Genomic DNA, 15,415 nt, shown 5'->3' with positions numbered 1-15,415 from the left:
AACTGTCAGTTTAATTCGCCATCCTTTACCATAATCCTTTAGATTAACATTCATGCACGTCAGAAAAAATACATATAGAGATTAATTAGAAGACAGATTTTAATGACTCCGAGCGGCGATGAAATTTATTAAATTCATATGAATCGTGCTTATTAATTTGAATCAGTCATGTTGCTGAAAAGTTTGACGCATAGTGCACAGTGATTCAAAGCACATGTTTCTTCTTCCAAAATAACGCTAAAAGTTCTGGTCTAAATTAAACTCTCTATTTTTGAAGTTTGACACAAGAAGTTTTTTGATGGAGTACACAGCAGGCTGCTAGTAGCGTTTTATGGATTTATTGATCAATTGATTGTATTCGAGGCCTTGAAACACAATTATTCGTTTCTTGTCAAAAGTAGTTCTAAAAAAATGATTTATATGCATATATATATTTTGATTGGGTTATATTTTGGTCGGTTGCAGTATTTACAAAGTTCGGAACACATACATGCCGACCAACCTCAACCTTTTCTTTAAAACAAATTAATATATAAAAGAAATAAAATGATAACACAAATGAAAAGCACTGTCAAAAATAAAATCGTGAAGGTCTTTGAATTTTTATTAAATGTCAAAGCTCAACAAAAGAAGAAATGTTTTAACTTTCAACTCAGAGTTAAGTCAATAAATGCCCTCCAACACACTGCATCTCGCAGTCCTCTTGAGAAAGAAAATTATTGGCATTACCGCAACATCCGCCATACCGGAAGACCTCACATCGACCGGAAGTTGCGCTGTACCACCAGCGAGGAAGTGCAGCTATACAAGGTCCAGGAAGTTTTGGTAGCTGACAAGGGGAAATCAGGTGTGGAGGATCTAGATTAATAATGAAATGTTATATCCACTTTTAATATTGATAAAGATACAAAATTAGCCAAACACTCACCTAATTAAGAATTATTAGAATGAAATATATCTGGTTGATATCGGAAGCTTACAGGGCACAAAGCATGACAGATCGGCAACGTTAACAATGTCTGTCAAGCAAAAAGACGAGAAAAATATACTTATTATCTGTAAATCATTGGTCCCTGGAAAATTTTTACAAATTGTGTACATATTAAACACTTCACTGATGTATCGACTTTCTCTTCAGATAAAAGATTTTTTTTGACAGGATATTTCCTTAGGTTTACCTTGATCGATAAACATTTTTCCAGGATCGATTATTAAAAATCATAGCTTGATATATCTAAAATCTGTAACTCAACATTTCAAATGAAGCTTCGGGGTAATTAATAAACTACAGTCTCAATGACAGTCTAAGTTTCTAAAATTGTGTCTAAAGTCCCTCTAGTATATCTATACATTGAAATATGAATACTTGAAAAAAAAGAATAAGAAAAAAATGAGCAAACTAAAATCTTTAATATTTTACCTCTAAAAATTCAACATACATCTAAATACAGAGCTCTTTATATCAAGGATAAAACAACAGTTTATCCAGCCCTTTTGAATTATTTAATTGAAAAAATACCAATTTTGAAACTTCTGAGAGGTTTCTTACATTCGATCTGTTTAGGAATTTTGTCAGGGATAATGCACATAGATCGGCACCCACAGCCGTAAGAGCAGCATTTCTGTCCTAATGTGCAAAAAAAAGAAAGATACGAAATTAAAGTTTATATTCTTAATAATTTCTACATCGTAATTTAAAAAAACCAAAACAAACAATCATACACAGTTTCGAAATTCGCCCCCCCCCTCCCAGGGACTGTGTAGTCCGAACCCTAACTCCGGCTATATTTTTGTGTTAAATTAAAAGATTTGATTTTCTCTCTAAGTCCCCCTTCTAGATACTTGAACGATGGTATACTTTTGTTATGTAGCATCTTAACCCCTCCACCCTACACCCCCACCCCCCATTACTGTCTCCTTAAGCATAATGAAATAAAAACCACTCAGCATAAATAATTACACTATATTCCCAATTTTACAACACGACACTTAGGGTTTCCGTATCCTACAAGAAATGAAAGCAGTGATTAACAGCACATGCAATCCAAAACAAAAAGCAGCACTTTATCAAACATCATAGAAAATCTAAACTTCATACTACTTAAAGCAGCATAATTCCAAACATCATTTTATCAAAGCACAGTATAAAAAAGATCCAATTTTCATGATATTCTTTGGCAAACAAACATAACTTCTCGAATTCATAAACCACTTGGCTAGCTGTCAGCAAGCATAACAGCTAAAATTAATTAAAATTAATGTGCAATGCACATGCAGACATCCCAATTAATCAAGATTTTAACATTCACCGGATCGGATTTTTTTCTCAAGAAAATAACAATGTGCATGCAATTGTTTATTTGTAATAAGATTTTTATCAATTGTTATGAATCTTGGTCATACACTGTAGTATAAAGGATTATCTAGTACACGTTTTATACGTTTAATTCGAATGCAATGCAGATGTTTGATGAAAATAAAATTTCAGGTGACACAAATCCAACACAGAATAAAAATAATAAATGAATAATTTTAAATTTTTCTCACTTGCGGGGCAATCAATATCTTTTTTGCACCAGATGTTTCCAAGGTGACAGTCACATGGCGTCCATACCGGAAGTTGTGGACATGCTCCGGATTTTGAAGGAAAAATATCCGGACAGAAAGGTGTCGCCAGGGTTTCATATTTTGCAGAAGAGTAAATCTAAGTTGCATATGATAACAGAAATACTGTTATAGCCAATTTAACATTATATACATTTTTCCGGATTGAGTTTGAATTTTAGAATATTCCGGATTTCCGGATTTGGTTTTGTTATTAGGATTTTTCGCGGGGAACGAGCAGTTTAGATTTTTTCCTAGTCCCTGTGCTGAACACCATTTACATTTACCAGGTTTACTATGTTTGTTTCTACGAGAGAAAACTTCTAAGTTGGTAAGTTAGCATGAAATCTGCTTGTGTATTGTTTTGTGCAGAAAGTTATGTATAAACGATAGATATAAATGTGTAAACAAAAGTGTTCAACTGTGAAGATGTATTTTTAGTAACATGTTAGAATGTTGGCACAAGGGATATATCTAGAATGTTATATAAATTTAAAGCTATAAGTATCATCGTAGCATGTTTCTATTGTATGATATATCGGAATTTAAGGTTTCATTGTTTGGATGCGATGTTTTGTGCACTCTACCATAGGCGTACATATATATTCATTTTGAATTGTGTAATTTGCTAGTAGTATGAGTTTCGTTATATTTGCTAATTTCCTAGAGCATATATATAAGTGAAAGTATTGTTTACAAGAACAGGGGCATATATATTTACTAGAGTGATATTTGTCATATGCTGAGTGTGTTTTGTATGTTTATTCATAGCATCAAAACTTATGTATGTTTTCTTTGTTTTTCCAGTTAATCACATCATATCTAGTCACATCAAGTGTTATTACATCAAGTCACGTCATCATGTCGTAAATCGTCATTCTAGTTATACAATGACTGAATAAAGATGTGCATTAACAACAAGTTGACTCTTCCTTGATGGTAGTCAGTACAACATTAACAACTTAGAAGATCTTGTCCCTAAAGAAGCTGTACTTCGTCATGGCGGATGGTGCTACAGGAGAGACAAGACCTAGAACTCATACCGAGAAAGGTTTAGAATATCATCTCGATCGTAAGTCTAAGTATTGTAGGGGATGTGAAAATAAACTGGTGTCTTTGAGTGAGGATATCGAAGAATTATTGAAAACATCAACAGATGTGAATGAAGTCAAAGAACTGTACAAGAAATGGCTGAAAGTTTACGATGAACTTTTATTTACACATGAAAGTCTTCAGGGCTTATTGAAACTTTCGACCGGAAGTGGAGAAAGTGATGACAAAGAATTTCAGGACAGGAATTCCCGATTTCATAAAGTGAAAGATTCTGTAGAACAGTGGTTCGCGAAACATTCAATGCAACCGACTCCAAAGAAAATACCATCTGATGTGAAATCGAGACTGTCGAGTGCATCGAAAACTTCAAGTCAAATTTCACTCGAGAAATTAAAAGAAAGTCAACGAAAAGCAGAACTGTTGGCCAAAGCATCAGCTTTAGATGAACAACGAAAATTAGAAGCGGCTAAACTGGAGCTGAAAATGAAAGAAGAAGAATTGAAGATTAAAACTGAACTTCAGATAAGTGATGCACGATCCAAATTATTGGAAGAATTAGAGAAAAGTGAACTCCGTGACCAAGAACTAGAAAACTCCCTCATCAATGAAAATGTAGACAGAATTGTAACTTTTGATCTTGATCGTGAAAATGAGTTCACATGTGACAATTCTACTCCGCGCATTCCTCATCGATCTGTGCAACGTTTAGTTAGACCAGAATTGTCAACACCCATATATGAACCAAGCAGTGAAATACAGACTGTCGCTCGTGAATTGAACAAACCAAAAGCTGATCTACAGAAGTTTGATGGAAACCCTATGAATTACACAAGATTTCTCAGACAATTCAATGCCAGAATTTGTTCTAATACGGAATCATACGAAGAACGGTTGAACTATCTATTACAGTTTACTGTTGGTGAAGCACAAAGAATCGTTTCTGGTTATTCATATCTGGATGCTGAACGTGGCTACAAAGCAGCACTGGAAGAGTTGAAGGATCGTTATGGAGACCCTGACATTATAGCGCAAGCATATGTGAAGAAAGCTCTCGACTGGCCTCCAGTAAAACTGGACAGTGCAAAAACTTTAGATCAGTTTGCTATATTTTTGCGTGAGTGTCAATATGCTGTTGAAAACATTGATACTGGTCGTGTACTGGAATATTCAGAAAATTTGAAACTGTTAGTGAAGAAATTACCATTTTACCTTCACGACAAATGGCGAAGCTGTGTATATGAACTGAAAGAGAAGAAACAAGCTGTGAAGTTTCACCATCTTGCTGACTTTGTTCGCAAAGAAGCCAAAAAAGCAACAGATCCTATATACGGAAGAGAAATTATGAGCAGTTCAGCCAACAAACGTTTTCAAGACCAGAAGAAATCAGAAGCACATAAAAACTTTGCTGTGAAAACCAACACAAGATCTTTCTATGATAACAGTGTTACACAGATGAAACCAGTTTTCAAACATTGTACATTCTGTAATGGAGCCCATTCATTGGACATGTGTTTGAGCATTACTATTCTACCTCTTAAAGACAGATATGCATTCTTGAAAACGAATGGACTGTGTTTTGCATGCTTGAGATATGGACATGTGAAAACTAATTGTCGACAAAGAATGACATGTGCTCATTGTAAGAAGTATCATCCATCCATTCTTCACGTTGATCCTCGACAGAATGAAGGAACAAATGGAGCTTCAACTTCAAGAGAACATACTGACGGTGAAAACCCTTTGTTCGCTATGTCATCTACAGTTCATATGGGGGCTGGAAAACAAGCGCTACCTATTGTGCCGGTCAGAGTCAAGTCAAAGTTTAGTGACAAATACCTGGAAACATATGCTTTCCTTGACTCAGGAAGTAATGCAACATTCTGTTTGGAGGACATTGCAAGATTGTTAAAACTGGAGGGAAGGAAGATGAACCTCAACCTTACGACAATGGGCCAACAGCATACTCAGACTTCTCATGTGATTTCCGGGTTAGAAATATCCGACATCAATGGTATGAACGTGTTGGAACTTCCTCCGGTCTACACACAACCTACTTTACCTGCATCGAGGACAGATGTGATTTCTCCAGAGGATATTGAGAACTATCCATATCTCAGTGATATTGAACTTCCCAGGATTGACAGTGATGTTGGAATTCTGATTGGAGTCAATGTGCCTAGGGCAATGGAGCCTTGGGATGTTATACCCAGTGTTGATAATGGACCGTTCGCTGTAAAAACTTTGCTAGGCTGGGTGATAAATGGACCACTCGAAATTCATGCGACTTCGAATGATACATATGTGTCCGTTAATCGTGTAGATGCAAAACTAATGAACAACTTGGAGGAACAGATTCGCAATCAATTTAATCATGACTTTAATGAAAGAACTATTGATGACAAGTGTGAACCCTCAAAGGAAGACAGAAGATTCCTAGAATGTGTGTCAAATTCTATTCATTTTGAAGACGGACATTACGTTATAAGTCTTCCGTTTAAGTCAGAAAACGTGTGTTTACCTAACAACAGGAAACAAGTTGAACAAAGACTGTCTTCACTTCAGAAACGATTCAGTCGTGATGAAAACTTCCACAAAGAATACTGTGTATTCATGAACAAGATTCTTGAAGAAGGATATGCTGTCAAAGTTCCAGATGAGAAAGTTATTCAAGATGACGGACAAGTGTGGTACCTACCTCATCATGGAGTATACCATCCTAAGAAAAGGAAGTTGAGAGTTGTGTTCGATTGTGCAGCTCGATATCAGGGAACTTCATTGAACGAACAACTGTTACAAGGACCGAATCTCACAAATACTCTGATTGGTACACTCTTAAGATTCAGACAAGATGAGATAGTGATCATGGGAGACATCGATAGCATGTTTTATCAAGTGAAAGTACCACAGGAGGATGCAAGTTTCCTTAGATTCCTATGGTGGGAGGATGGAAATCCTAGAAAACGCATAATTGAGTACCAAATGGTAGTACATTTATTTGGTGCGACATCATCGCCAAGTTGTGCAAATTATGCTTTGAGGAAAACAGCGCACGATTACAAAGGACTTTACAACACTGAAGTCATCAACACTGTCCTTAAAAACTTTTATGTGGATGACTGTTTGAAATCAGTGAAAACCGTAACTGAAGCATCTTCTCTGTTGTGTGATTTGCAAGATCTTCTTATGAGAGGAGGATTTCATATTACTAAATGGATTAGTAATAGCCGAGAAGTTATGACCTATATTCCAGTCTCAAGGAGAGCAAAGGAAGTCAAAGACTTGGATTTGGAAAATGATACCCTTCCCATCGATAGAGCCCTGGGAGTTCAGTGGTGTGTTGAAAATGATGTTTTTTGTTTCAAGATGGACATTAAAGATCAACCCTTAACGAGAAGAGGTATCTTATCCATGGTGAGCAGTGTGTTTGACCCACTTGGATTTTTGGCCCCGTTCACTCTAAAAGCAAAGTGTTTACTACAAGAACTTTGTAAACTTCAGCTAGGATGGGATGAGAAGATACCAGGACATCTCGCACAACAGTGGAACGAATGGCTACAAGATCTAGAGAGACTTTCTGACTTTAAAGTGTCAAGATGTTATAAACCTGTTGGATTCGGAGAAATAAAGTCCGCACAGCTACATCACTTCGCAGATGCCAGTGAACGTGGATATGGAACTGTATCCTACTTAAGACAGGAGAACTTTGATGGTGCAGTTCATTGCTCATTCGTTATAGGCAAGTCACGTGTCGCTCCATTAAAACAGACGACAATTCCTCGACTAGAATTGACAGCGGCTACAGTAGCAGTTCGCACAGATAAGATGTTGAAGTCCGAGTTAGATGTACCTATAGATGAAACTGTGTTTTGGACAGACAGCATGGCAGTTATTCGGTATATAAGAAATACCTCATCTAGATTTCACACTTTCGTCGCAAATAGACTTGCAGTGATTCATGAAGGCTCCTTACCTGATGAATGGCGATACATCAATACCAAACAAAACCCTGCTGATCTTGCATCAAGAGGCATGTCCGCTAATGACATTCTTCAAGGAAAACATTGGATAACAGCACCTGAAGTCTTGTTAGCAAAAAATGATAGTTGGGCTGAAAGACCAATGGAACTTTCTGATGAGATACCTGTTGACGATCCAGAGGTAAAAAAGATCACAGTGAGGGCAGTTATTCATACACGTGAATCCAGTGATAATCATGTTGATAGTGTTGAAAGACTCTTGAACTATCATTCCTCATGGTACAAGTTAAAGAAAAGTGTGGCATGGATTCTCAAAGTAAAGAAAAAACTGTTTCTCAGAACTCAACGCAAAACACAACTAGAAAATCAAGCAGCTGAGACATGTTTATCAGCTGAGGACTTGCAGGAAGCTGAAGTTGCTATTTTGAAATTCATTCAAAGAAAATCATTTGCATCAGAAATCGAAGAGCTGAAGAAAGGACATCCTGTGAAACTTAGTAGCAATGTCAGAAAATTAGACCCTATTCTTGACGATGGACTCATTCGTGTTGGTGGTCGATTGCACAGAGCAAGTATGCCGTTAGAAACCAAGCATCCAATCATCTTACCTAAGGATCACCACGTGTCAAATCTGATATTGAGACAGATCCATTGTGAACTGAAACATAGTGGTAGAAATCATATGCTTTCTATATTAAGACAAAAATACTGGTTAATACATGCGCCTTCTTCTATCAGGAAGTTGATTTCAAAGTGTATAGTATGTCGCCGCCAAAAAGCTAGAGTTGGAGAACAGAAAATGGCTCAATTACCAGAGGATCGTTTAATACCTGATGAACCACCATTCACTAGAGTTGGCGTGGACTATTTTGGTCCTTTTGAAGTGAAATTGAAGAGAAGTCACGTCAAACGTTATGGTGTTATCTTTACATGTCTTGCCAGTCGTGCTGTGCATTTAGAAGTTGCGTCTTCTTTGACTACAGATTCCTACATCAACGCTTTACGTCGTTTCATTGCACGCAGAGGTCAGGTGAAGAAAATTCGCTCGGACAATGGGACAAACTTTGTTGGGGCCAATCGTGAACTTAGAAACTCGATAAACGACTGGAATGTGTCACAGATTCATGAAGCAATGCTACAGAAAAACATAGATTGGCATTTCAACCCCCCAGCAGGATCCCATCATGGAGGTGTCTGGGAGAGAATCATCAGGACCATAAGAAAAGTGATGAACAGTGTTCTTCGAGAACAGATCCTAGATGATGAAGGACTCAATACACTTATGTGTGAAATAGAGGCCATTCTCAATGACAGACCAATAACCAAGAATTCCGATCATCACAACGACCTAGAGGCTTTGACACCAAATCATCTCTTGTTAATGAGACAACAGCCAAATTTACCGCCAGGTGTGTTTACGAAATCTGACAACTACTGCAGACGTCGTTGGAGGCAGGTTCAATATATGGCCAACCTCTTCTGGAACCGATGGGTGAAAGAATACCTACCATTACTGCAAGAGCGTCAAAAGTGGCACGAAGTGAAGAGGAACCTGAAAATCGGTGATGTGGTTTTAGTGGTGGATTCGAACTCTCCTCGTAATTCCTGGTCCATGGGTATGGTTTTAGAGACTGTTCCCGATCGTTTTGGACTGGTGCGACAAGTTAAAGTAAAGACAGCAACGAACACTTTGATGCGTCCAATAGATAAACTGTGTCTTATTTTGGAAATGGACGAACCTTCTGTGTGATGTGTTATCAAACTTTCATTGTGCTTTTTCATATTTGTTGCTTATCTAAGGCAACCTATGACATTTTATTGACACGGGTACTTTTTCAATATGTATAATTTGATTATATATCAAGTATTATGATTTGTATAATTGTGTCACATAATGTTCCACAATTAGGGGGCTGGATTGTTATAGCCAATTTAACATTATATACATTTTTCCGGATTGAGTTTGAATTTTAGAATATTCCGGATTTCCGGATTTGGTTTTGTTATTAGGATTTTTCGCGGGGAACGAGCAGTTTAGATTTTTTCCTAGTCCCTGTGCTGAACACCATTTACATTTACCAGGTTTACTATGTTTGTTTCTACGAGAGAAAACTTCTAAGTTGGTAAGTTAGCATGAAATCTGCTTGTGTATTGTTTTGTGCAGAAAGTTATGTATAAACGATAGATATAAATGTGTAAACAAAAGTGTTCAACTGTGAAGATGTATTTTTAGTAACATGTTAGAATGTTGGCACAAGGGATATATCTAGAATGTTATATAAATTTAAAGCTATAAGTATCATCGTAGCATGTTTCTATTGTATGATATATCGGAATTTAAGGTTTCATTGTTTGGATGCGATGTTTTGTGCACTCTACCATAGGCGTACATATATATTCATTTTGAATTGTGTAATTTGCTAGTAGTATGAGTTTCGTTATATTTGCTAATTTCCTAGAGCATATATATAAGTGAAAGTATTGTTTACAAGAACAGGGGCATATATATTTACTAGAGTGATATTTGTCATATGCTGAGTGTGTTTTGTATGTTTATTCATAGCATCAAAACTTATGTATGTTTTCTTTGTTTTTCCAGTTAATCACATCATATCTAGTCACATCAAGTGTTATTACATCAAGTCACGTCATCATGTCGTAAATCGTCATTCTAGTTATACAATGACTGAATAAAGATGTGCATTAACAACAAGTTGACTCTTCCTTGATGGTAGTCAGTACAAATACTACATACAATATAATACAATAACTTATTTATCACGTGCTTCAAGATATAAAGAGTTCGAGAATTCTTATATTTTTCTGGTCCAAAACTAGGGAAAGATTTTGTCCGCCGTACACTTGCAACTTTTTAACTCATATGGAACTACAGCCTCAATGTCGTCCAACCATTTTTCTCAGACGGGGGGGGGGGGGGGGGGGGGGGGGGGGCTATAGACCCTAGGCACCTGAATTTTTATCAATGAGTCGCGTAATAAGTCATATATCGAAAAATTCTACCCCTACTACATATTCAGGTGCCTGTGTATAGACATACAGCTAGAATTTATACCCTGGCTATAGAATATTTCAAATCAAATTCATTGAATGAACAACGTTCTTACTCTCAAAGTATATTATAGCTGGTTAATTTGCAAATAATTGTAAAAACTTGACATGATTTGTTCACAGTACTTTTATTGAAAAATCCTTTTTGACTTTAGAATAAATAGAGAACAAATTAAAGTACATACGTTTTTCCAAAGCATTTAAATTAATCAAATATAAAAAACGTCGGAGGGGTAGCTTTGAAATGATAAGGAAAGAAAAGTAAAGGTATAAATTAACCTCTTTTCAGATATGAGAGAGAGAGAGAGAGAGAGAGAGAGAGAGAGAGAGAGAGAGAGAGAGCGAGAGAGCGAGAGAGAGAGAGAGAGAGAGCACATCTGTTCACTTATTTCATAATTCAAATGTATACAGTATAAACAAAATAAATTACCTGAATTAAATCAACAGATAGAATGACCCAAGTCGAAAAAGTCCACACCATATCTGCTTACCGGTCATCAAAGAAAAGCTGCAGTCTAAGGGAGAGAACTCACGTGCGCCGTCAAAAAGGACGTGCGGTCCGTCTATTTCAATTATCGAGGACAATTATCTTCCTTGTCAAAATTCAAAACTTTAAAGCAGTATCCACTCAGGGGTTGATAATTAATCATAATGAGCATATTTACAGCGGTCTTTTATTTATAACGATGACAAAGTGCATTAAGTAAAGACATTTAAGAATTCCTTAGGCCGGGATGTGGTTTTTTCATTAAGGAAAATCTTATTGAAACGAACTTAAAAAACATTGTTGACTTCCATGTATGACTGAATACCAAAAAATTGCAACAGGTAATAATATTTTTGTCCTCTATAAAATGGCATAAAACAGAATCAATTTTGCTTCTACACTTCATAAACTTCTTAAAACTAGTTTCGTAAAAGATGGATCCGAATCATCCGCCTCATTGAGAATGACACCCACTCACACAACATAACAGAGGTGAAGGATCTTGTCATTTATCTGATTGTTATGTCAAACAATTTTTTTTAAAGATTTTAAAATCGAAGCATCAATTTTCCTCCCTTTGATCTCAGAAACCCCAAAAAGACTTAAGAAGTTTACAGATATATCTTAACCGTGCGATGTTTGGTTTTATTTTAAATTACATTCATGCCCAATTGTAAATTTTAAATAACTTAACGAAACAAACACATAACTGTGATGCAGATATTCTTTATCTTTTTTTCTTACAACCCCCCCCCCCCAAAAAAAAAAAAAAAATTTTTTTTTTAAATTTTGAACATATTAAATGGTGACATATTCATGTGTTGTAGCATGAGCACCGACAAAAGAACAACCCCCCCCACCCCCCCCCCCAAAAAAAATAAATAAACATACATGTAAGGTAGGTATTCTTTATTTTTATACAACACAAAGATACCGACATTTTACATACTTCTAACAAGTTTCATGGTGACTATATACATATGTCGTGACGTCAGCACCGACATCCCACGTTGGGTATGCACGCCTCCCCCTTGGTACAGCACTCTATTTTACCGGGAAGGTACTCACATTTAGTGGTGCCGATCTTACAGCCCGTGGAATGGAGGCTCTGGTAGGATGTCTGAAAGAGACAAAAATTAAAGTAAAGCCAACAAAAACGGCTGCGTTCAACAGACAAAAAGCTGGAAGCTTAAATGCTAAAATTATATACTGTTTGACATCAGCAAATCTAATTCTGATTGGTACAACATACAGGGACGGAAAATCAAAGTACTGACAATACAATCAGCTTGACACAACATAAAATGACGGGAAATAAAAAGTACTGACAATACAATCAGCTTGACACAACACAACATGACGGGAAATCAAAGTACTGACAATACAATCAGCTTGACACAACACAACATGACGGGAAATCAAAGTACTGACAATACAATCAGCTTGACACAACACAACATGACGGGAAATCAAAGTACTGACAATACAATCAGCTTGACACAACACAACATGACGGGAAATCAAAGTACTGACAATACAATCAGCTTGACAAAACACAAAATAACGGAAAATCAAAGTACTGACAATACAATCAGCTTGACAAAACACAACATGACGGAAAATCAAAGTACTGACAATACAATCAGCTTGACAAAACACAACATGACGGAAAATCAAAGTACTGACAATACAATCAGCTTGACACAACACAAAATGACGGGAAATAAAAAATACTGTCAATGTAAACAGCTAATAGAACACAAAAGGAGAGAAAATCAAATAATTGTCATTACGACCACAGCATACATTAAAGATTACGGCTAGAGGGTATGGTCCTCTATATAAATGAGAACATTATGAATTAAAATCATAATTAAAATGATAATCTCAAAGATTCTTGTATATGTAGGTTTTACTGATCTAAAAGTTCAATTTATTGTGTTCTGTCTTAGGCATAATCCATAAGATATTCTTCTTTTCTTCATAATACAAGATATGACGAAAAACCCCTAAATTGAAAAGACTACTTTTGTGTGAAGGTATTCAGGGCTATCTTAACTTCAACCATGCCGCCCTTCTAACTTAGATCTGCTTCAGTTAAATTTAGATTTTGATCCCTTGAGAAAGCATGTTTTTTTTCCAATCTTTTAACAAGTTTTATATAATTAGGACCTGCAAACTTGTAACATATCCCTGTACATACATTAACATATGCAAGAGACATCTTGCATTCTAAATGGTCATAACTATAGTTAAAAACAAACAAAGGGAATAATTAAGTAAACTGTAAACCCACCGCCCCCAAAACAACTTACTAAATCGAAATATTGACTTTGATTTCTTAATCTCACAACACACAGAGGAGTAGAACATTTTAATTCTCTATCAGTGCATGCTGGTTGATATATATGCACTTGTATTTTAACTACACTTCATAAGGCAAATTTCTAATTATTACACCATAACATGAGATGATTTTCAAACGTTACGTTTTCAACGTACATTATTGCTTAAGAGAGGGTCAATGACTTTCCTCCAGTCCTCAAGACTCCAAGACGCGTCGGCAGCTACTATGACGTCATTGATGGTAAACATGGGGGTCCCCGATATTCCACCTAGGTACAAAAAAAATATCACAGCTTTCAATAACATTATCTAACAAACAATACTCTTCTCGTCGGACTACACATATTTTAAAACATTTGAAAAGAATAAGAAAAAATGAAAGTATCATGAATATGTATTACTAGTTGGTACGGCGCAACTATTCAATACTTTCATGACAAATACATAAATGATAAGTTTAATTGATAAGGCACCTGTCTTTGTAATAAAAATAAGATGAAAACCGCAGAATTTGAAGCTCTAAGTTTCCATTCAAATATATAATACATACGAGTGCATGTGTATTTCCATTCTACACGTGCATCCTCATCAACTAATGGGTCCGCCATTTTCTGGACAAATACAGATTTCTGTATTCCAAGCCCGGCAGCTATATCACCCAACATACTGCAAAGACACAGAGTTTATAACGTATATGATACGTTATACGTTATATGGTCATGAAACATAATTATGTTTGCAATATTCAGAAATAGAGATTTCAATATGAATCCTTTAAAAGATATCAATCTAAATGAGATAATAAATTGTTTGACTATTAATATAGTATTAATTCCGAATTGTCAAAGAATAATAGAATATCAACAAGACCGACAGAAATAATTGAAATGGTAAATCATAAGAAATTTACTACCTGATGATTTGAATCTCTGACATTGATTTTGTTGCAGTGTTTGACAGAGTGTCGATCTTGTCGTATACACTTCCGGTCCAGTTGTACACTCCTTGAGCCGAGCTGATCATTCTATTCACCACTTGGGCCCCCTACACATATTTGTACAATTTAGGAGCATTCTTACATTTGGAATAGCAGTCTTTCTTGCTAAACTTGATTTATCAGAAAAATGTTTCTGTGTCAGCGGGACTTGAAATGTGTGTTAATAGACTATGAACTTATATTAAAGAAATAAAAATAATATTTGAACACATCCTTACCATTGCTACGAGAAATGAATTTCTATGATACGGAAGCGGAAACATGTGCATACGAAGAGTAAGAACTTCAGGTCCATAGTGATTTGCCAATTGTAGTAGTGTAGGAAAGACCTCTTTACTATCCGGACAGACAGGACCAAGGAAGGCGTCGACGTTCACTGGGGTGAGACCTTTCACCTCTCCGAAGATGTATCCAAGCTTCCGCTTGGGAATCGGTACCTGTGACGTAACAATACTAAAAAGCGAGGCAAATAGTATGAATTGATGGAGCGCCATTTTAACTCCATGCGAAACTGGTTCAGGTTGTATAGATAAGAAATGTCAACATTCTAAAGAGAATAGATATTTAAGGAGTGATAAGAAAGGGACAGGTTATCGGTGTTATCTACATATATGTCTTACGACGTTAGTGTTTCTTATTTTTGTGTCTTGTCCAAACGTAATTGAATTGACGAAGATAATGATCAAACGTATTCAAAATAAAAGCGTTTTCTTACTACTTCTTTGAGAACAATAAAAAAATCCCATCAGGTTTAATGTTTAAAAATTTCTGATATCAAATTAGGGTTTCAGATATATGTGTCAATTTTCAATTGTTCTTACTTGGAAATGTTTAGCACTAAGATGGAAAACAATCTCTAAAACCAGTAACACGGAAGAGTAA

General features: G+C 36.0%; 2 protein-coding genes and 1 long non-coding RNA gene across 3 annotated transcripts; 1 reads left to right on the top strand and 2 right to left on the bottom strand.

The window, feature by feature from the left end:
- Positions 1–589: 589 nt before the first annotated feature.
- On the bottom strand, positions 590–11,646 carry LOC105341292 (uncharacterized). Its single transcript, XR_010713929.1, has 4 exons — positions 11,134–11,646; positions 2,548–2,704; positions 1,550–1,627; positions 590–858 (listed from the first exon to the last, which is right to left on the bottom strand). It is a non-coding gene; the product is annotated as an uncharacterized lncRNA (long non-coding RNA).
- Positions 2,723–10,379, top strand: LOC117681796 (uncharacterized). The gene is made up of 3 exons (XM_066084277.1): positions 2,723–2,935; positions 3,412–9,757; positions 10,234–10,379. Exon 2 carries the CDS (start codon positions 3,604–3,606, stop codon positions 9,382–9,384), a length of 5,781 nt encoding a protein of 1,926 aa, XP_065940349.1. The 5' UTR covers positions 2,723–2,935; positions 3,412–3,603; the 3' UTR covers positions 9,385–9,757; positions 10,234–10,379.
- Positions 11,647–12,082: 436 nt separating the features above from the next.
- Positions 12,083–15,116, bottom strand: LOC105341287 (uncharacterized). Its single transcript, XM_011447726.4, has 5 exons — positions 14,752–15,116; positions 14,450–14,580; positions 14,087–14,202; positions 13,693–13,805; positions 12,083–12,310 (listed from the first exon to the last, which is right to left on the bottom strand). The coding sequence occupies exons 1-5, from the start codon at positions 15,025–15,027 to the stop codon at positions 12,182–12,184; spliced, it is 765 nt and encodes a 254-aa protein (XP_011446028.3). The 5' UTR covers positions 15,028–15,116; the 3' UTR covers positions 12,083–12,181.
- Positions 15,117–15,415: the final 299 nt, after the last annotated feature.

The sequence above is a fragment of the Magallana gigas genome, chromosome 1, assembly GCF_963853765.1.
Source record: "Magallana gigas chromosome 1, xbMagGiga1.1, whole genome shotgun sequence".
NCBI lineage: Eukaryota > Metazoa > Mollusca > Bivalvia > Ostreida > Ostreidae > Magallana > Magallana gigas.
Note: the sequence above shows the minus strand (reverse complement) of the source record. Positions and strands in the feature narration are given on the sequence as shown.